General features: G+C 36.0%; 3 protein-coding genes across 8 annotated transcripts in view; 2 read left to right on the top strand and 1 right to left on the bottom strand.

The window, feature by feature from the left end:
- LOC125649467 (ras guanyl-releasing protein 3-like) overlaps positions 1 to 8,675 on the bottom strand; it is a 61,430-nt gene extending 52,755 nt beyond the window's left edge. For 5 of the 6 annotated variants that reach the window (XR_008802992.1, XM_048877019.2, XM_056165122.1 and 2 more), the window contains exons 1-2: positions 8,554 to 8,675; positions 3,256 to 3,393 (exon numbers count right to left, since the gene is read on the bottom strand). The gene's annotated coding sequence lies outside the window, so the exon portion shown is untranslated. Of the gene's footprint in view, positions 1 to 3,255; positions 3,394 to 3,651; positions 5,349 to 8,553 lie in introns of those variants that run through there. The other variant, XM_056165120.1, reaches the window with a different exon arrangement.
- Positions 4,641 to 5,822, top strand: LOC125651071 (uncharacterized). Its single transcript, XM_056166125.1, has 2 exons — positions 4,641 to 5,306; positions 5,799 to 5,822. The coding sequence occupies exons 1-2, from the start codon at positions 4,641 to 4,643 to the stop codon at positions 5,820 to 5,822; spliced, it is 690 nt and encodes a 229-aa protein (XP_056022100.1).
- Positions 8,676 to 9,065: 390 nt separating the features above from the next.
- Positions 9,066 to 21,844, top strand: part of LOC125649464 (rho GTPase-activating protein 11A-like) — a 33,909-nt gene continuing 21,130 nt past the window's right edge. Inside the window, exons 1-3 of the mRNA XM_056165118.1 lie at positions 9,066 to 9,257; positions 19,589 to 19,671; positions 21,202 to 21,298. Coding sequence (XP_056021093.1) covers positions 9,123 to 9,257; positions 19,589 to 19,671; positions 21,202 to 21,298 — 315 coding nt within the window. The 5' untranslated portion in view covers positions 9,066 to 9,122. The remainder of the gene's footprint in view (positions 9,258 to 19,588; positions 19,672 to 21,201; positions 21,299 to 21,844) is intronic.

Here is a 21,844-nt window from a genome sequence, read left to right as displayed (position 1 = left end):
AACAGGTCAGAAGCACAATGTCAATTGATTGCAATAAGCCTGACACAGCCCAGAGTCCTGGTAAGCAACAATTGGGCTGAACCGCCTTAAAATTTTGAATTTGTTGTCTTTAAGACAAATCATCCATATATAGACCAAAATATGTGACTTTTAAATCAGCAGGTGACGTATATGTATCAAACAATCTCATTACTGAGGAACAAGACACCATCACAATGGAAAACTTCATTTCAAAATAAACATCAACAATTTATTCCTTGTCCTTTTGAATTATCTTGCCGAGTAGCTCAGTAGGTCAACATGTTGGATGCTGATCAGTATATACTGGGTTCAAATTCAGAAGGGTTTTATAATATTTGTCAGGTGACTTTCTACTAAAAGTGCATTTTTTTACTAGATAAATATCTTCTTCATCCCTAAAATAGCCTTACAACAGCTTTGGATTTTCAAGCATTGTGGAAAACAATTTCCACTTCAGAAAACAGAACAGAACATAATTGCAAACTAGAGCAAAGCTCGTTGAAAAGCAAAGAGAGGTCTACCGTCGGAGCTGTGTGACATAAAAACCTTGAACTTGACCATATGTCCTTGGGTCAGGTCCTAATGCAGCCTCAATTAACATGAAAATCTGTTGTAAGTATGAAATCTAAATGTTTCTTCATTACTTGATATGGCCAGGACAGGGTTTGTATTTTCTAAAAAGTGAACTTGACAATGTGACCATGTGTCAAGGCCAGGACATATAAGAAAATAATCAACTGTGACAGGAAGATAAGTACTGTAACGATATAAGTAGTTTGGCTACGCTGGCGATTCTGACTTCTCATATGTAATTATGAAATAGTTTGAGAATTTAATATATATCATTGAAATGAAGCTATAAAGATGTACTATAAATTTTTATCGTTAGGTGTTTAATACATTTATACTACTAAAGTACATGCGTGTATGATCTCATTCCACGAATCAGTCTTTTGAGGCGCGCGTGTATGTGGGATTAAATTCTTTCAGCATTTAACTTTTCAGTCCCAATAATGAAAAAAAAATTACTATTTAAATTTATGGAATTTATGGCTCAGGACATACAATAAAGGTTTATAGCTGTTACCAATATTTTATCATACAACAAAATTATGATAGCATAATATTCAGACTGAAGAGAATAATTCATCGAGTTTGAATTATTTATACATGCAAATCAAATAAATTGCTCTCAAATCTTGAATATTTTATTAAACTTTAATATCTATCTGCGTAAATACATGTAGGTATATTATGTACACAGTGCGCACAGAAGTCGCGTACGAATTTCACGCCAGGGGCACGTGCCGAAGTTACATAATTTGGACCAAGAGTTCTGAATCAATGTTTAAACAAAGTCATTGTTTTTAAACAATAAAACAACAAATCATTTGAAATGAGACTGGTCGGCCATGGGTTTCTGAATATTCTATACGCATGTTTAGATTTGGTTTAATCATGATTATAAACTATTGATTTCAAAACATGTTCAGAAATAATTCGTTATGTTTGTAAAATGTATCCATTTTCTTTTTCACAACGAAGAATTTGAGTAAAGCTTGTGTGTTCAGTTAAAGTAGTGTGAAATCACAGATCGCTAGTCCAGCAGCGATGAATCTCCGATATTAAACACACATTCAATTAGACATGATTGAGAAACGAACTGTATATTAAATTGCAGATTTTAAAATTGATGCCTGACTCAATGCTCTAGAGTTTTGAATTTAAAACAAATCAAACGTAAGACCAGGGATGTATAAACAAGTATATACATCCACGGAAAGACTGAATTATTCGAAAAATCCAATATGATCAAAAACATAACATTCTGTGTTATATTTAGGACGACAATGTTTACTTTGTGTACATGCCCTGGTTCACACACGTGATGGTTTCTTCAATTAAATATATCGTTGTTTTAATAACAAACGTAGAAGAGATAACCTTTTCCTCTTTTTTTCTTTGGAACGATTGATTAAAGCTACTAAATAATAAAAAAGAAAGTTGTCGATAGATGATTTTTAAAGGAACCATAGATCACGTTAAAACCTTATTTTAAAAGAATATTAGCATTTCATGAAGTCAGATTTATCAATTAAAGCAAGTTTATTTAAGTTATACGCATATTTTTCCCCCTTCACCTACCTAATGATACGGTTACCTGTTTGCGGGTCAAGCTTTTTACTCATATATAACACAATACTCGAGCAAAATATTATGTTTATGAGATCAATAAGATGTTAAAGAACAACTTTTTCAGCAAAAGCCATATTGAAATATTTACCATTTTTGAGTTATAAAGCGAAAACTTTGAAGATCCCCAGATCCCTAATTTAAGGGGCCAGCCCCTTTTTAGGGATATCAAAAGAAAGCTCTTAACATTCTGCACAACTTTTGTTCTACACGTCTTAACAAAATATTTTTAGTTTAAAAGATACAAAGGAAAATATGTGTAATTTTTTGCTCCTTTAGGAGTCCTAATTTTTTAACCCTGTCAACCACCATTTCGAACGCTGTAATCAAAAAACAAAAAAACGATGTGCACAACTACAATGCTCCTACTTTTTATTTTCAATGCATTTTCTGCTCAAGCTTATACAGTCTCGGAGCCTTTGTCTGGAAACCAAAGCCCCTAAAATTTCATTCAAAGGAGAATAACTCGTGAACAGAAGGGAATTTCTGAAATGTAGTACATGATTTTAAAATTGTTCTGTAAAGTTTATAAACCCTGAAAATTTGAGCAAAATCAATGCAGAAATGAGCGAGATATGAAGCTTCAAAGTTAGCGTCTAGGAAAAAAAAGAATAATAAGAATAATCTTAACCAGCACAATCAGTAGAAGGTCTTCCGTTGTTATGGAAGACCTTAATAATGACATACTTTTGTTTCTACCTAAGTATAAAATTACTGGTATATTCAGCTTTCAGCAAAGTAAATACCATTTTACATACAGGTATTCTATCTTTATATCACGAACGAATTTGATATTTGCACTTTAATAGTAACATTATTCTCTTTTCACTTAAATTTCTTATTTTCTTTCCTTTTCATTTTTGTCAGACTTGACTTATTTTTCACTGTCTAACCTGATTTAAAAATGCTAATGGTTATGAAAGCCAAAACTGAATCCTTTAAACAGCCAGGTAGTAAACAATAATTTCTACTTGCATGAAATCAAATATATTGGTATGATCAGAAAGAATTTAAAAATTTTGAAATTTAAGTAAAATATACCTGGGAAATCTTGCCTTAAAAGTGAAGCAATGAGCAAAATCTTCACTGTTTTTCCACGTGCAGCACGCGACCAATTGTCAAGGAAGAAGTCGCCTAAGTGCAGACGTCTCTATTGATGAACTTCATTGATTTTTCTCACTAAAATAAATAACATGTTCAGTTACAAAGCAAATAAAAATAAGTACAAAGCAGTGTGTGACAGATGATGCAGAAAGCAGCCAGCTGAAATGCCTGTTGCATTAACCATGCAAGGTCAACCAAAACAACTATCGCAAACACAAAACTGACAAGATTTAAAAGTAGAAATCTCTTTCTTGTACTCTTGCTCTCTTTATTTTCCAATTTCTTGATTCTTGAGAGCGTTAAAATTAAAATCTCTATATTGGGAATAACTACCTTTTAAAATATCCATGCCCTGCTGTATCAGCACAGCCTATACCATATCAGTCTTCTCCCATGTCAGACAAGTACCAAAATAGCTCCATATTTCATAATATTGTCTTTCATCTTTGATTTGGATTTCAAAGTGATAGACCAAATTCAAATGTTTAAACACAGCCAGTCTAAAACAGGCACAGTAATCGATGACCGAAATCTTGTGTAAATACTTCTGTGAAAACAGATAGTCAATTGAGAATCAAGTTTCGGTTGTAATCCACATCATTTGGCCATTATGCTGTCTGAGCCAATGTCAAATATCCAGATGTCACATCAATTTTTTTCTCAGCCTTGTCTAAAACATATGCTGAACATCAATTACTATTAACAAAACTAATTGCAAGTATAAAATTTTCAACTAGTTTTGCAAAATAATTGTCTTGCAAAAAGAATGGATTCTAATTTTTTAATTACCATATTTTCATGTCTTTTTCAGTTGCCTGAAGATGTTTTAAAATGTGCAATTATGTTCACCTAAGGTCCTAAATATGATGAATTTGGACTCTGAGGATGCAGACCAACTCAGCCCACCTTATATTTGATCAAACAACCAGGCCCAAAAAGATTTGGACATTTCTCTCTATCCAAAGGTCATCTCAGACAATAGCATTGAAATTTGATTGGCTCTGTTTACATCACATGATGTGATTCAGGGAATCTGACGGCCTTTTATGAGACTTGCATCACTTGCATATGTTTGGAGACTGTATATAATATGGCTGTGAGAAAACGATTCATTCAAATCACATACTACGTACTAGTTCCACCCTCCTGTGACGTCATAAGATTTCGCAAAGTCAACAATTTAATAAGATTTATGCATGACAGGAACATGAATTTTGTTGGAGTCTTTTTCAATAGCTATTGTAAAAAATCTTGTTAACCATAAAATATTTCAAAAGTATAAATTAAGCAAGCACTGGGTGGACAAGAAATGCAGTGGGCTCATGCGCCTGTCTGTGGACCCTGACTTCAGATGTTCAAGATGCTGGGGAACGGTTCGCTCTCTTGACGGCAGGCCACAGAGTGATATCCAAGTTGGTCTGGACAAGTTGGAGGTTGTAGGCTCCTTCTGCTACCTCGGAGACATGTTTTCTGCAGCTGGTGGCTGTGACCTTGCAACCACTACGCGTGTGAAGACTGCTTGGAAGAAGTTCAGGGAGCTGCTACCAGTCCTGACATCACGCCACCTGTCATATAAGACCCGTGGTCGAGTGTATAACACCTGCGTACGTAGCGCTATGCTCCATGCCAGTGAGACCTGGGTACTGACCAAGCCAAATCTTCATCGCCTACTACGCAATGACAGGGCCATGATAAGACAGATCTGTAACATCAAGCCTGAAGATATGGCCACTGTAGGTTCAACTGAATTGCTGGGGCGGCTTGGCATCGATGACCTCGACCTCATCTTAAGGGAAAGGAGACTCCGCTGGTATGGCCACGTTGTCAGATCCAGCAGTGCAGTCAAGTGCGCTCTAAACATACAAGTTCCTGGGAGACGTAGAGTTGGTCGGCCAATGCTATCTTGGAGAGAGCTGACGGAGAAAGATCATAGAGAATGGAAGCTCCCTACTGCCGACCCTCAAGACTGGAAAGAATGGAGATCTGAGGTGAGATCTGCCATGCGTGCAGCTAGCCAGATACCTGGAGAAGGGGGCCCACTAGTGTGGACACTACCCGTAATTCTGCACGGAAATAAAAAGGAATCGACAACAAATTATATATGAATAATCAATTATATATTTCAAAATATTGAATCCAAGGGCAACAACTCTGTTTTCATTAAATTATTTATTAAGTCTATAATGCGATAAATTTCCTTTATTTATCACAAACATTTTGTATATTTTTTAAAGAAATAAGTTTCATAAAATTCAGGTTTGAATACTAACTATTATATCATTTTAGACAGTTCTTCTGAAATTTTGATAATGCTGTTATAAAGGAAAATTGCAATTTTCTGATGTAGATACAGGTGTGCTAATTGATATACCAAATTTATCAATGCCGCAACATACTTATTTTACCATTTTTATTTTGTTACTAAGATATATTATTTGAAGATTAAACAATTAAATATAAGATTGAACCTATAATTCTAGAAGGGTGGAATTACCTTAATGTGAATACAGAATGAAACTACAGAGGTCCTAACAGGACTAATAAAACTAACCCTCTCTGAGGCACACCCAAAACTGTATATTTCAAAAATTGTATATATCTGAACACAATATTTTTTTCCCTAGTAAATAACCTTTGATGCAGTGTTGTAAGCCTATAGTACACACCTAGCAAAATTATTGCTCATACCAAAATTTTATAATCCCAGTTCCTATCCTTAAGTATTCTGTTAACTTGACACAACTTCTAATCAAATGTGTCACATTTATATTAATCTTGCAATAAGACGGTAATAGACAGGCACACGTTTTCCTAACCATTATCTGAATTATGATGCATTAAGGCAAATACAGTTTATCAGTTTTTTTCCACGTCATGTTTTTTCCGTGAATCAGAACCTAAAATAGTATATTAAATTTACGCGAATCAAATTTTCACTATTTCAAAATCATGGGGAAAAAATATAATTGACGATTAAAAATTCAGTCAATGAAACGATTTACACGATTTCTGATCACACAACGATTTTGCACTGCCATAGCTACACACTGTATTATAAGCAACTCACTGTGACTGTAGAAAATTTCCCCGAAGGCGTTACTCTATCAATGGTACCTGAATAAAACGACCACCTGTCTGACGCAACCAACAACCATGATTTTTACAACTTTTTTGTGTAATTTCATGAAATTTTATCTTTATTCAACGACCGTACATTTTTCAATTACAATGTGATTCCGACTTTTTTGATTTTAGTCAAGTATGACTATTCTGGGAATTATCATCTCTTACATTTTTGTTTTAAAATGCTTTTGAGATATTGTACAATACACATTGTATATCAAACAGCCCTCATATCTAGTGGATTTATATTGCAATCAGAATAATTTTCCACTCGGTTGAACATAATGACATACCAGGTGGGAGATTTCATGTCTGATCTACCCTGCACGTCTCAACATCTGTGGAAATTCACACCTTCGAAAACAAAGGCCTTGATTCCCTGATCCTTGATTTTGTTAAATAAACAACAACTCAGGTTTTGTTTAAAATTAACCCCACACGACCCAGCATGTTGATTACATGTTAACCAAATGATAGCTTGGGTATAATAATTGATTCAGAATGCCAATTAAACAAGTTCACAGCCGAACTCCAGTGGGGATCAGGGTTAGAATAAGTCCTCAGTACCCCTTGCTTGACGTAAGAGGCGACTAAATGGGGTGGTCCTTCGGATGAGACCACAAAAACCGAGGTCCCGTGTCACAGCAGGTGTGGCACGATAGAGATCCCTCCCTGCTCGAAGGCCGTAAGTGCCTATATAGTTATCAATATAATACCCTTTCGATGACCAGAGATTTTGAAAAACATTCCACTGAAAGTCAGGGGGTTGGGGGGTGGGGGGGGGGGAGAGAAAAAATCCTTTGAAAAAATATGAACCACTGTATCAAGATACACGCTGCATAAAGGAAAAGTATGTTTAATGTCCTACAGAATGAGCATCGGGACCGGTCCTCTAGCATGTCTAGTGCTCAAAGGCCACGACGCAGGGGTCACTCCGACAAGAAGTATATATGCGCAAAAGACTTCTTTGTTTTTGCAATTTACGGTGTAATTATTTCAACTTTCTTCCTTTTAACAGGGTTTCCTTTCTTTTCCTATATTGAGTTTTCTCTTTCTCTTGATGCCTGGATTGTGTGTGTACCTATTAAGTGAACCTTATACCTGTCCAATTTTGAAGGTTATATATATAAATCCGGAAAAATGTTTTCATGAAACTCCTCAGCTTGTTGAGTATTTAAGGATCTATAGATTTGGACAAAATAAAAGCAGACCTATGTAATTTTAACAACATATGGGATATGCAACTTCCCTTTCGGAACTATTTCAAATAATGGTATGATATCCTCCCCTAGGTCCCAGTGCAGGGTGTCACAATCACCATTTTTGGCCATTATGCACTTCTGCACTATGGCTACATGGAAAGGATATCACAAAAATAACCTGAATTCAGACTCATGACAACATAAAGATGATACGTTTTCATCATAATTTCCCACATTCTAATTCATTGACTATTTTTCACAAACTTTATCTTTCAGAAACTTCATATGTTAAAATATAAAAGCTATATTTATTCTTTCAAATCATTGACTTACACTGCACATAAATGACAGAAAATTTCTGTGTGTCCACAGCTACATTATTCTAGGCTTTTTGAAAGAAAACCATCGTTATTCTTATCATGCTAATCATAAAATCAACATATTTATACAATTATGTTTTTAAAATAGTTAAAAACTCAAATTTATCATGTGATTTAAATGTATTTCTGATAAAATGAGTTTTAGTTTTTCTTTATTGATTCAAAATGTTGAATTTTACCTTACAATGCAAATCCTTTCTTTAGGTTTACATGTAAATTATTAACAGTCTGATAGACCAGATATGCAATAACCCTCAGGCAAAGTATGGGAAGAACCCCACCGGTGACTGTCACTGCCCAACAAGTCACTACATCCATAAATTCTTCAACCAGAACTGTTAGAAATTAATAACATTAACTCGCGATCGCCACATATAATAGTCATATAGACCCCCCCCCCCCCCCCCCCCCCCCCCCCCCCCAAATTCATCACACATCATCATGGACCTGTGCAGTGCTATGTATGGTCATGCAAATATATTGCATTATCCACATCAAAGTATATAGAGTACTGCATACTGAGTTCTTACCAGCCTCTCTCATCTCCCGCTGTCTACAATCATCACGGATGTTCAGCTATCTGCGTCAATAATGCAATGCTTGAATGGTCAGGAAAATAAACATCTTCAACACATTATGGATGTCTGCACATGTCATAAAATGTTTATCATAATGTAAACTTAACAATAAAACAAGGAAGTGTTCCGAGCCATCGATTTTGTCTAAAGATGACGGTAAATATATTACATGTTTCATAGGAAACACATTATTTCTAAAAGTATTTTCTAACATTCAGTCTTGCCAGGATGGGTACATATTTAAAACACTAGAACTGTGGCTGTTGCCTGGTGGTTGTTAACCTTCTAACTTTTTCATGCCATGTCCAAGGATTTAGATGATTAGTTTCGCTAAAATTACATGAAATAAAATTTTTGTTGTTGTAGATCTATAAAATTCCAACTCAAAATAACAGATATATTTACGACTCTAATGTCCTCCATATTTTCTATTTCAAATATGACGTAACAATTTCTGACCAATCGAACAACGAGGAGCGAGGTTTGAAGTGAATATGGCCGACATGGAAGGGACTTGAAAAATGGAAATGAAGCATCTTAGTCAACTGGATAGTTTTGGAAACGTCCAAGCTCTTGTAAAACAAGATTTAAGAGAATTGGGAATTAAGGTACCGAAAGGGAAAAAACTAAAACGCCAAGGTTGTTTGAAAACTCAGGTACGTACTACGTAATGTTGGACCCCAAAATGAAATTGTTGCGTTTTTCTTTGTTTGACAAGAAGATTGTCCTGGTCTTACTAGTTTAGCCCATGTTTATTTCAAATATCATGAGTTATGCAACTAACTTAAGCTAAGTTTTATCACATTAATTCATAGCTGTGTCTTGAATAATAATCATGATCTGCACTATTAAGCTAGGCCTATTATTACATAATGCATTTAGTAACTATGGTCAAGGGGTAGGTCTAGTGCATGATTATGAAATTATTTATATCACAAGCTAACATATATATTGGGAGAGGTGTACGCGTAACCATCAACCCTGGGATTTGTCACATTTGTATGTTTATTATTTTAAGATGCAAGATAAACGATATGACAATTTATTTACCACAAGGGAGGACATGCAGATATCACAGGCAATCGATGTTTTAAATATCTAGTATAATTTTTTTTTTTTTAAATGTCTTGAAGTTCTTATAAACAAACTATTCACAGGGTATATATATCATATTATGATAATTAGAGCATTAACTGAATGGACTCCCAGCGATTTTTTTCCTTATATGATTGGTACCGATAAACGGTACCATTCCCAATGCCAAAAACCATTGATTTTTCCCAATTTTAAGACTAAAAATTCCCAATTCACTACTTCTTGTTTTGTGAGCTCTTTTTTCTTTTCTTTTAGTTAAATCCAGAGATGGGGTAATCGTAATCAGTAATTGATTACAATCGATTACATTTTTTAAAGTAATCGTAATTGATTACATTTGTTTTTAAAGCAAAGTAATCGTAATCGTAATCAATTACTTTGGCAAAGTAATCGTAATTTATGATTACAATAATGATTACAATGATTACTTTATATTTATATTAAAATAATTATTTAATAGATAACAGTTAGATCTTATGTATGTTATGTGTGCCATCATAAGATTTATCCATATCTATATGATATTATACTTACAGTATTTGCATGTATTCAATAGCAACTAAGGTCTAAATCTGTTTAAATTAAACTTAATAATCTTCATAAAGTGCAACAAACATTTCTTATAAACATTTTAAGTGTCACTGAATGGTTTACCAGTTATCATGTTACCAATACTTATGAAAGACTGTACATAAATATATAAAGTGTATTATACAATGTATCTTATTAATAAAACCAGTAAATATTTGTTGTTTTTCTTGTTCAAAAGCATGTAATCATGATTACTTTTCACAGTAATCGTAATTGTAATCAATTACTTTCAAAATATGTGTAATCGTAATCATAATCATAGATTTTCAAAGTAATCGTAATCAATTACATTTACAATGTAATCGCCCCATCTCTGGTTAAATCATTTGCCGTTACATTGGTAGAAAATTCCCAATTTGTTCGATTTTGAAGCTATTTTTCCCAATTGAATGGGTACCAGTACCAGTGGGTAGAAAAAAATCACTGGGACTCTTATTAGCTCTTCTGAGCCAAAGGCTCAAAGAGCTAATCATATGGCCATATGTCTGGCGTGCGGTGTGCGTCAACTTTTTGGAAAAAGGGCTATATCTCAAGAACCCCTTGGCCAATTTTTGTCAAATTTGTCACAGGGTATCCTTGGCCCAAGAGCTTTCATTTGTACTAAACCTAGGGTTGTGACCCTTTAACAAGGGGGAGATAATTAGGAAAATGCAAACAAAAGTAGTGGTTGCTAAAAAATCTTCCTTCTCAAGAACCACTGGGCAAATTATCACCAAACTTATGCATAAGGATGAGGATAGGTTGTAGATGAAAAATTGTTCAAGTCATCATCCTGGAACAAAGGGTGTGGTCTCAAGGTCACTTCAAAGTTGACCTTAAATTTTGTTTTGTTAAAACTTTGATATTTTGCTTAGTATAAGGACTAGGATCATCAAATTTTGTCAGTTGATGCATCTTAGGACCTAATATCATGTCATCTCAAAAGTAGGTGACCTACTTTTTGAATTTCGCAGGTAATTATTATTAAATATATTTTGATGCATATCTTGGACACTTTTGAGCCTATGATCATCAAAAGTTGTCAGTTGATGGATCATGGGACCTTGGAGTGCATCATGAGAAAAGTATGTCACCATGACCTACTTTTTGAATTTAATGGCTAATCATTTATGAATACATTTTAGGCTGTTATTTCAGATACCGAGAGGTTTAGAATCATCAAACCTTGTACATTGATGCGTATAGAGGCCTCAAAACATATTTATAAAAAAAGTAGGTCACAGTGACCTACTTTTTCAATTTTGCAGACATTCAAATTTCACATTTTCAATTTTAGATGCATACTTTGGACACTATGAATGCTAGGATCATCAAACTTTGTCAGTTGATGCATCTTGAGTCTTCATAGTTTGGTGGCCAAAAAGTAGGTCACCATGACCTACTTTTGGACAGTTACATTTCAATTTTTCAGGTACTATTTGACTTAACATCATCAAACTTTGTTAATTGATGAATCTTGGTTAGTGAGAATTTTTGCCTGTTCTACAATGTATCAGAAGAGCGATTCTTGGCCTCTTGTTTCTAGTTCACCATGATGATGTGAGAGGTAAAGACCTTGACAGAGTTGCCTCTAAATGCTAGGGGTCTAATTTTCATATCATATTGGACTTTTTGCTGAAAATTGCTAGGAATGCAGTTAGGGCCAAAAATAATTTGTTTGGTGTACTCCGACTGACCCGTCAAATTTGCTCCTGCCCGATCATTTTTTTCGGCAATTTAAAATTTTATTTATTTTTTATTCGGTTTCCTTGAAAAATACAAAATTCTTCTTATTTTAAAAGAAAATATTTTTAAAAAATTCATGACGTTAAAAAAAAAGCAAAACTACCGACCTTGGAAAATGTGGGTCGGAGTACATCAAACAAAAATATTTTTAATGATGGCCTAGTAAAAAAAAAAACCAAGAGGTGGAGTGATATACCTTGTGAATAGTTTGTTTACCGGAACACAATTTTTTTATGCCCCACCACAAAGTGGTCGGGACATATAGTTTTACCCTTGCCCGTCCTTCCACAACACCCAGTAAGTTTTCTGGATTTTTTTCTAACTGTCTTGAGATATTGAACTGAATATTTGTATGTACAGATGAGTATATTGATGAGTTACAGATCGAGTTTGAGTTTTGTTCCGGTTCGTTGGAGTTGTGTCCCTTTAACTTAGAAAAATTAATGTTTATAGGACCAGTTTTCCAGACTTTTTAGGTCACCTGAATTCATTCAGGTGACCTATTGCTATCTGTTTTTGTCCATCGTCGTGTGTTAACATTTGAACATTTTCAGCTTCTTCTCTGAAACCCCTGAACCAATTTCAACCAATTTTGGCATATAGCATCTGTGGGTGAAGGGGAACAAAAATTGTGAAATTTGTGGTCCCTGCCCCCCTGGGGCCTGAGGGGTGGGGCAAAAACCATCAAAATGAGTGTAATTTTAAAAAATCTTCTTCTTTACTCCTGGACATCAAGAAGCCAAACTGTGGGCATAATTATAATGAGCATTGAGCCCTCTACCATAATTGTGAAATTCATGGCCCCTGGGGCAGGGGTTCTTGTGTTAGGGTGGGGCTCTATTGGTCATATAATGAAAATGGCAAAAACCATCAAAATGAGTGTAATTTTAAAAAATCTTCTTCTTTACTCCTGGACATCAAGAAGCCAAACTGTGGGCATAATTATAATGAGCATTGAGCCCTCTACCAAAATTGTGAAATTCATGGCCCCTGGGGCAGGGGTTCTTGTGTTAGGTGGGGCTCTATTGGTCATATAGTGAAAATGTAGAAATTCTTTGAAAATCTTCTCTGTCTCTGGGTATTAAGTAGACAAACTAATAGCATGGTAATGATGAGCAAGGATGCCTCTTTATACCCCCCGCAACAAGTTGTGGGGGGGGGTATACTGGAATCGAGTTGTCCGTCTGTAGACGCAATGGTTTCCGGGCTCTAAAGCATTATCCTTTCCACCTACCGTCACCATATCATATATATGGACTACCCATGGGATGAAGATGTTCCCTATCGATTTTGGGGTCAAAAGGTCAAAGGTCAAGCACACTGGACATCGAAGTAGCATTATGGTTTCCGGGCTCTAAAGTGTTATCCTTTCCACCTACAGTCACCATATCATACATATGGACTACCCATAGGATGAAGATGTTCCCTATCGATTTTAGGGTCAAAAGGTCAAAGGTCAAGCGCACTGGACATTGAAGTAGCAATATGGTTTCCGGGCTCTAAAGCGTTATCCTTTCCACCTACAGTCACCATATCATATATATGGACTACTAATGGGATGAAGATGATCCCTATCGATTTTGGGGTCAAAGGTCAAGCGCACTGGACATTGAAGTAGCAATATGGTTTCCGGGCTCTAAAGCGTTATCCTTTCCACCTACAGTCACCATATCATATATATGGACTACTAATGGGATGAAGATGATCCCTATCGATTTTGGGGTCAAAGGTCAAGCGCACTGGACATTGAAGTAGCAATATGGTTTCCGGGCTCTAAAGCGTTATCCTTTCCACCTACAGTCACCATATCATATATATGGACTACTAATGGGATGAAGATGATCCCTATCGATTTTGGGGTCCAAAGGTCAAGCGCACTGGACATTGAAGTAGCAATATGGTTTCCGGGCTCTAAAGCGTTATCCTTTCCACCTACAGTCACCATATCATACATATGGACTACCCATAGGATGAAGATGTTCCCTATCGACTTTGGGGTCAAAAGGTCAAAGGTCATGTGCACTGGACATCGAAGTAGCAACACTCAGAAAAGAGGTAGTTTATACCTATTACCAACACCCTTTGGGAGATTGGGGTAAGCGGGGGGTATTCTTAGTGAGCATTGCTCACAGTACCTCTTGTTAAAAATTGTGAAATTCATGGCCCCTGGATCAGGGGTTCTGGTGCTAGGGTGGGGCTCTATAAGTCATATAGTGAAAATGCATTATTTCTTTGAAAATCTTCTTCTCTGTCCTTGGGTATTAAGTAGACAAACCAATAGCATGATTATGATGAGCAAGGATGCCTCTTTCAAAATTGTGAAATTTATGGCCCCTGGGTCAGGGGTTCTGGTATTAGGGTGGGGCCCTATTGATCATATAGTGAAAATGCATTTTATTTCTTTGAAAATCTTCTCCTCTGCTGCTGGGTATTAAGTAGACAAACTAATAGTATGATAATGATGATCAAGGATGCTTCTTTCAAAACTGAAATTTATGGCCCCTGGGTCAGGGGTTCTGGTGCAAAGGCGGGGCTGACCACATAGCTATTCAATGTTTCTTCCATCCAAAAGTAAAATTCTTATATTTAAACACAAACCTAATTCAAACATTGGAAGGTTGTTACATGATACTCAGGTGACCTATAAGGCCCCTGGGCCTCTTGTTTTTTGACACCTGGAGATATTGAATTGATTTTTTATATGCAGGTGTATATATTGATGAGTTACTCTATCAAGTTTGAGTGTTGTTCTGGTTCGTTGATTTTTGATGGAATTATGCCCTTTTAGCTTTATCTTAGAAAATTACTGTTGCAACCAGTTTTCTGGACTCTTTTCTAAACGCCTTGAGATATTGAACTGATTATTATTATTTTTTATGCAGATGTATTTTGATGAGTTACAGATTGAGTTTGAGTTTTGTTCCTGTTCAATTATTTTGATGGAGTTGTGCCCCTTTAATGTAGAAAAATTAATATACAGTAAAATATCTCTATCTCGAAGTCCGAGGGACCTCGAAAAAACTTCGAGATATCCAGGTGTTCGAGATATCCAAAATCGATCTTGGATATTTTTTTTGAAGGAGGATATTTGATGCATATTATGGGATTTGCATTATAAACAACAACCCCATTGTCGTTTCTTATATTTTAATACATGTTGATGAATTAATATTCTGGAATTTCAATGACAAACATTTCGGTTTTTTTAAATATATGTATATAAACATCCAATTGAATTCACATTAATTGTGTTTCAAAATTAAGATGATCGTGCTTGTATGCTTACTTTAAGTTTTACTGATGTCCAGGCTCGACTGGGATGTAGTTATTGCGTTGTAATGAAAGAACCTATCACGTAAGAAACAAAAAAGACGGATTAAAAAAAAAACCCTTTTAAATGTTTATTAAATAAATTTTCGTGTTTTCTCTGTACTAGTTTTAATGATGAAGCGTGTATTATTAAATGCATTATCATTATTAAGAGCATCACCTTCAAGCGTACTTCGATGATTTTGTGCGTTTATCTAACCCACATGTTAATGATAGAGCGTCTGTCATTCAAAACACCATCCCTCGAATCGGGTGTGTTAGTTCATAATTGACGGTGAACTTTAGTAGTAATGTTGGAAGGCTGCACTAATCACCCAAGCTGTTGAACCATTTATTGCGACCTTGTTCTACTCGGAAAAGGCGAGTGTGGATTAGCGGTCATTAATTATAATTGATGTAGCCGCGGGTGTGAATGTGTGACTTAACGACGCCAGGTATGGTAAGCAGAGCGGAAAATCGACTGCACTTCGAGATAGACCAGGTGAATTTAGGGTATGGGACCTTGAAAATACTTCGACATAAGCGGGGTATTCGAGATTACCGTGTTCGAAATATCAGAAGTTTTTTTAATCATTTATATAGGGAAAATGGCTGGGACCGGCGGTGGACTTTGACTCAAGCGGGGTATTCGAGATACAGATATTTTACTGTATTATGGTTGTTAAAACATATTTTTAAAAATTATTGCTGCGTTCTTCATTGTACTAAATGTGTATAACATATACATACAATCTGTATTACACCACATTCAATGCTATACTTTGATGGATATCCTAAATTTGACTTTCCTGCAGGCGGGAGCATTCGTGTTGTGTCACCACATATAGTTTTATTATAGATATTTAAAATGTCGAGTGCCTGTGGACACAATGTATATATATATATATATATATATATATATATATTTTAGTGCACCCCACACTCACCACCTGCTTCTGCATATTCTGGTGTTTGTTTTATTTAAAGGGACATGGACATGTTTTGAGCTGAAAATTTTCAATTCTATTTCCCCATTTTTATACCCCCCGAACGAAGTTCTGGGGGGTATGTAGGAATCACTCTGTCTGTCCGTCCGTCTGTCTGTCTGTGCAGATTCGTGTCCGGGCCATAACTTCTTTGTTCTTTGACTTAGGCATACCATATTTGGCACACAGGTAGATCACCATGAGACGATGTGTCATGTACCTTCATGACCTCTATATGACCTTGACACTTGACCTCAAGGTCAAAATTAAAGGGTTTTTTTTACAATGGATTCGTGTCCGGGCCATAACTTCTTTGTTCTTTGACATAGGCATACCATATTTGACACATGAGTGTATCACCAGGAGACGATGTGTCATGTACCTTCATGACCTCCATATGACCTTGACCTCAAGGTCAAAATTAAAGGTTTTTTGCAATGGATTCGTGTCCGGGCCATAACTTCTTTGTTCTTTGACATAGGCATACCATATTTGACACATGAGTGTATCACCAGGAGACGATGTGTCATGTACCTTCATGACCTTGACCTCAAGGTCAAAATTAAAGGTTTTTACAATGGATTCATGTCCGGGCCATGACTTCTTTGTTCTTTGACATAGGCATATCATATTTGACAAATGAGTGTATCACCATGAGACGATGTGTCGAGTACCTTCATGACCTGTATATGACCTTGAACTTTGACCTCAAGGTCAAAATTGATTATAGGGTTTTGACATAGTCATACCATAAGACATGGGTGTATCACCATGAGACTATGTGTCATGTACATTCATGACCTCTTTATGACCTTGACCTTTGATCTCAAGGTCAAAATTATAGGTTTATGCCATGGATTTGTGTTTGGACTATATCTTCCATTTTCTTCTACAAATGCATACCATATTTTTACACTCAGGAAAGAGGTAATTTATACCTATTAACAACACCCTTTGGGAGATTGGGGTAAGCGGGGGGTATTCTTAGTGAGCATTGCTCACAGTACATCTTGTTAGCTCACCTGAGCTAAACTTTTCTGATCACCCGTATTCCGGCGTTTGTCCGTCTGTAAACTTTTAACATTTTTGACTTCTTCTCAAAAACCACTGGGCCAATTTCAACCAAAGTTGGCACAAAGCATCCTTAGGTAAAGGGAATTCTAAATTGTTAAAATAAAGGGCCAGGCCACCTTCCAAAGGGAGATAATCAAGAAAAGGTAAAAAATAGGGTAGGGTCATTAAAAAATCTCCTTCTCAAGAACCACTGGGCCAAAAAAGATGAAATTTATAGATAAGCTTTAGGTAGTGCAGATTCTAAATTGTTAAAATCCTGACCCCTGGGGGTCAGATGGGGCCACATTAGGGGATCAAAGTTTTCCATACAAATATATAGGAAAAATCTTTAAAAATCTTCTTCTCAAGAACCACTGAGCCAGAAAAGCTGATATTTACCTGAAAGTTTTCTAACATAGTGCAAATTCAATTTTGTTAAAATCCTGGTCCCTGGGGGTCGGATGGGGCCACAAGGGGGGATCAAAGTTTTACATTCAAATATATATGGAAAATCTTGAAAAATCTTCCTCTCAAGAACCACTGAGCCAGAAAAGCTGAGATTTATATATAAGCTTCCTGATATAATGCAGATTCAAGTTAGTTAAAATCATGGCCCCTGGGGGTAGGATGAGGCCACAAGGGGGATCAAAGTTTTACATACAAATATATATGTAGGAAAAATCTTCTTCTCAAGAACCACTGAGCCAGAAAAGCTGAGATTTATATGAAAGCTTTCTGATATAGTGCAGATACAGGTTTGTTAAAATCGTGGTCCCCGGGGGTCGGATGGGGCCACAATAGGGGATCAAAGTTTTACATACAAATATATAGGGAAAATCTTTAAAAATCTTCTTAAGAACCATTGGGCCAAAGAAGTTCACATTTACATGAAAGCTTTCTGACACAGTGTAGATTCAAGTTTGCAAAAACCATGGCCTCCAGGGGTAGATTGGGGCCATAATAGGGACTACGGTTTTACATGCAAATATATATGGAAAGTCTTCTGGTATGGACCAAGGTGACTCAGGTGAGCGATGTGGCCCATGGGCCTCTTGTTAGTTATGGTATGATCCTTTGGGGCTAGGTTATAAGGCAACAATATAGGGGCGAAAATTTTTGAAGGGAATGAAGGTTGATAAAAAAATCTTTTAAAATCCCAACAGCTTTACAACAGCAGGGCCAATGTGACTCAGGTGAGCGATGAGGCCCATGGGCCTCTTGTTATTGTTTACAATGCTTAACTATTTTTAGTATTTCTACTTGTCAACCAAAATTTGAATATCAGTTGTTGAGTTACAAGTGAGATTCAGTACTCACAATTCTTTATTGTGTAAACAATTGCAAGGCTCGTGCTATGTTTTTGTTTACATATAGGCTGCTTAATAGAAAATATGATGTTTGAAACAAAATGAGATGTGACAAACACTAGAAACTGTTTAGCTGTGTTCAGAATTAACTTGTAAACTGAAAAAATCTGCTCTGAATGAAACTTTCACTAGTATATTTAACCTATGTGAACAAAAACATGGCATGAGCCTTGTTTACATAACAAAGAATTGCAAGCTTTGTACCTTGACAACTGACATTCAAATTTTTGCTGACCATTAGAAATACCTTAGTATTAAGCATTTTAAACATTAAAAAAGGAAAAAAATTTGACAATTTTCAGCTCAAATCGTGTCCATGCCACTTTAGGTAGGATCTCCACATCACTTATTACCTACATTATAATGTTTTTGACCCATCAGTCCCATTCTTGTCAGTGCAACTCTTCAGGGACCGCTCAACAGAATTTTGTGAAACTTTTAAAGTTAATAAGGACACTGTGTAAATGTACATATTCCCAGAAAATTCTGATTCAATAATTTTTCTGGGAGTTATGCCCCTTTTGAATTTAGAATTTCGAGCCTGTCTGTCCTGTACTTGCAGTAATGCATAGCATTACCATTTATTATGTGAGGCATTGTCTAGCAATGTTGGGGCGTGGGGTATGTGAGCTTGCTCACTTTTGCTACCTTTCATTTAACCTAGTACATAGAGGATCTTTGTACAACCTGTTGTCCGACAGACAACATTGGCATCATGCATTTGTGAATTGTTGAAGTACTTAAATTCATTTTAATATTTGAATCAATCATTCTGTTATTGTGAAATTAATGAAGTAGATTTGGTAAGAGTTCACAAAATATGACAGAGCACTGTTAAAATTGATTTAAATTATTTCACAGGGAGATGATCCTGGGGACATCTTTGGGAATTACCTGTCCTTCGTTCCTTGTGTATACAAAGCAGATTGTGGATATGTTCCAAAGTAAGTCCTCATCTCACATGCTAGTAATTGGAGACCTACTCCAAATTAACCTCAAGAAAATCAAAACCACAGGGTTCGAAATGACCTCATGTCCGTAAGTCAGAGACTAGTAAAAAATGTGTCGGACTAGTAAATTCTCAATAGCACTAGTCCGTATGGACTAGTGAAATTCCGGAAATCAATCTTGAATTGGTAAAGATTATAGCAAGATTTGTCCGAGTCTCTTAGATGTTTGAACTTATGGTTGATTACCTGCATGGTTAAGCGTTTGTGTGACTATGACATCCTGATCTTCCAAACACATGGTGTGCCTTGGAGACCGCCGTTCTTCAAATGAGCACAAATTCCTGTCAATTTCGAACGCCGAGTACGCATCACGAGAACGGGTTCGAATTACAAGAACTGCAAGTAGTGTGGTCTAAGAACATGAAGACTGTTAAAGGCTCTCAAACACGAGTGAATGAGAAAATCACTAAGGCATGATTTTCTCCACTGATTCTCCTTCAAATTTAGAAAAAATACTCAATAAATCATATTTTATGATATGCTGAAATATTAGTTTTTACATTTCTACCAAAAGAGCTGTCTGCTTTCTGATGTTAATTCCTTTACACGGACGATATTGCTATTTGACTTCGGTTTCTTGGGTGGAGGCAGAGGTGAGTACAGACGTGTCGAAAGTGAGAAATAGTCTTTTAGACACCAGGACTGAATACCCATCTGTCCTGTTCTTGCAGTAATGCATAGCATTATCATTCATTATGTGAGGCATTGTCAAGCGATGTTGGAGAATGGGGTATGTGAGCTTGCTCACTTTTGCTTTTTTTCATTACATAGAGAATACACGATTTGTCTGTTTTTCCTTCCACAGTTTAATTCCTCTAACCATTTAGAAGCTAGGGTCTTTGTAAATAACTTGAAGATGTGCATAGTGCAAGGATTTTGATTTTCAACAATTCTTAATTTTCTTTGATGTTTTGAATATTTTAGGTTGTTGAACTTGGTCAAATTTGGGGAAATATTTTACACAGAACTCTTGATTTGTCTTTCTACCTCTTGTCACAATTTTAAGCTAAGATCCTTTATTCATATAATGCAAAGAAAGTATGTCACAGTCTAATGATGGCTGATACTACATGAAGCAAAGTTCTGCAAATTATGACTTATGAAAAACACCCTTTGTAAGTATTTTCATGGGTGTATTATGTACCATTTGCGGTACTCTTGTTATAGTTAGTGTTGAGTCCTGGATTGTCCCAGCCATGTTCATACAGTTTTAATATTGGAACATTTGTGGTAGTCCAAAATTCTATTAACAATTAAGGTCATGAATCTGACCCACATTATATCCATATCCTATACAAGGCCTGTAATAGTTTGATTTAATTTATGCCACTTTCTCAGTAATTTCCAAACTAAACAGTTTGTACAATGTGCCATCATCAAAATCCTTAATACAGGAGCTGTTTATTTACTCTTTATCATCATCAAAATCCTTAATACAGGAGCTGTTTTGTATCTTTGTACTAGGTTTTTGGTGGATGCAGCATCACTAATTCATGAAAACATTGAACAGGAAGGGCTTTTCCGTAAGTCTGGAGCAGTCAGTCGGCAAAAACAACTCAAGGTAACAGGGTATCATGCAAAAAGATAGACTATTTCAGTCTATGCGAAAGACGTCGGCCCTGACCGATGTGCAGTGCCTAAGGTCTGATGCGTCATTTTTTACACCGGACCGGTATGTCCGATGTCTCAGTGTCCGGTTTTGAGGTTTACTATTTTGATGCAGAGTCATTTGAATGTTTGTTATTTAAGTAAATAATATCACACAAATCCAAATACATAAATGAATATTATTAAAACCGCATGGACCGTCTAAAGTATTATGCGGGAGGGGTCCCTGGTATAGTATTACTAGTATAATAAATAAGATTTCCTTGGTTTTGCATTTTCACGTGTTTCACTTTTTTATGCCCCCGAGATCGAAGATCAGGGGACATATTGTTTTTGCAGTGATTTTTGGGGGGCCAAAATGCCACCGATATTCGGCTGTTTCCCCTCACTAAAATTAGCTATTTTTTCTCAATTACAGTGAAACTTCTCCAAACCGGCCCCTCAGAATACCGGTTCTCCCTGAATATCGGCCGATTTTCAAAGTCCCGTCAGAAATCTT

Source organism: Ostrea edulis, chromosome 5, assembly GCF_947568905.1.
Source record: "Ostrea edulis chromosome 5, xbOstEdul1.1, whole genome shotgun sequence".
Classification (NCBI taxonomy): domain Eukaryota; kingdom Metazoa; phylum Mollusca; class Bivalvia; order Ostreida; family Ostreidae; genus Ostrea; species Ostrea edulis.
Note: the sequence above shows the minus strand (reverse complement) of the source record. Positions and strands in the feature narration are given on the sequence as shown.

What these genes read in the sequence shown, in the direction of transcription:
- LOC125651071 (XM_056166125.1), top strand. Translation starts at nt 4,641, where the DNA reads ATGCGCCTGTCTGTGGACCCTGACTTCAGATGTTCAAGATGCTGGGGA. An exon ending in GGAAAGAATGGAGATCTGAG is followed by an intron (nt 5,307 to 5,798) that starts GTGAGATCTGCC and finishes CTATAATTCTAG; the next exon opens with AAGGGTGGAATTACCTTAAT.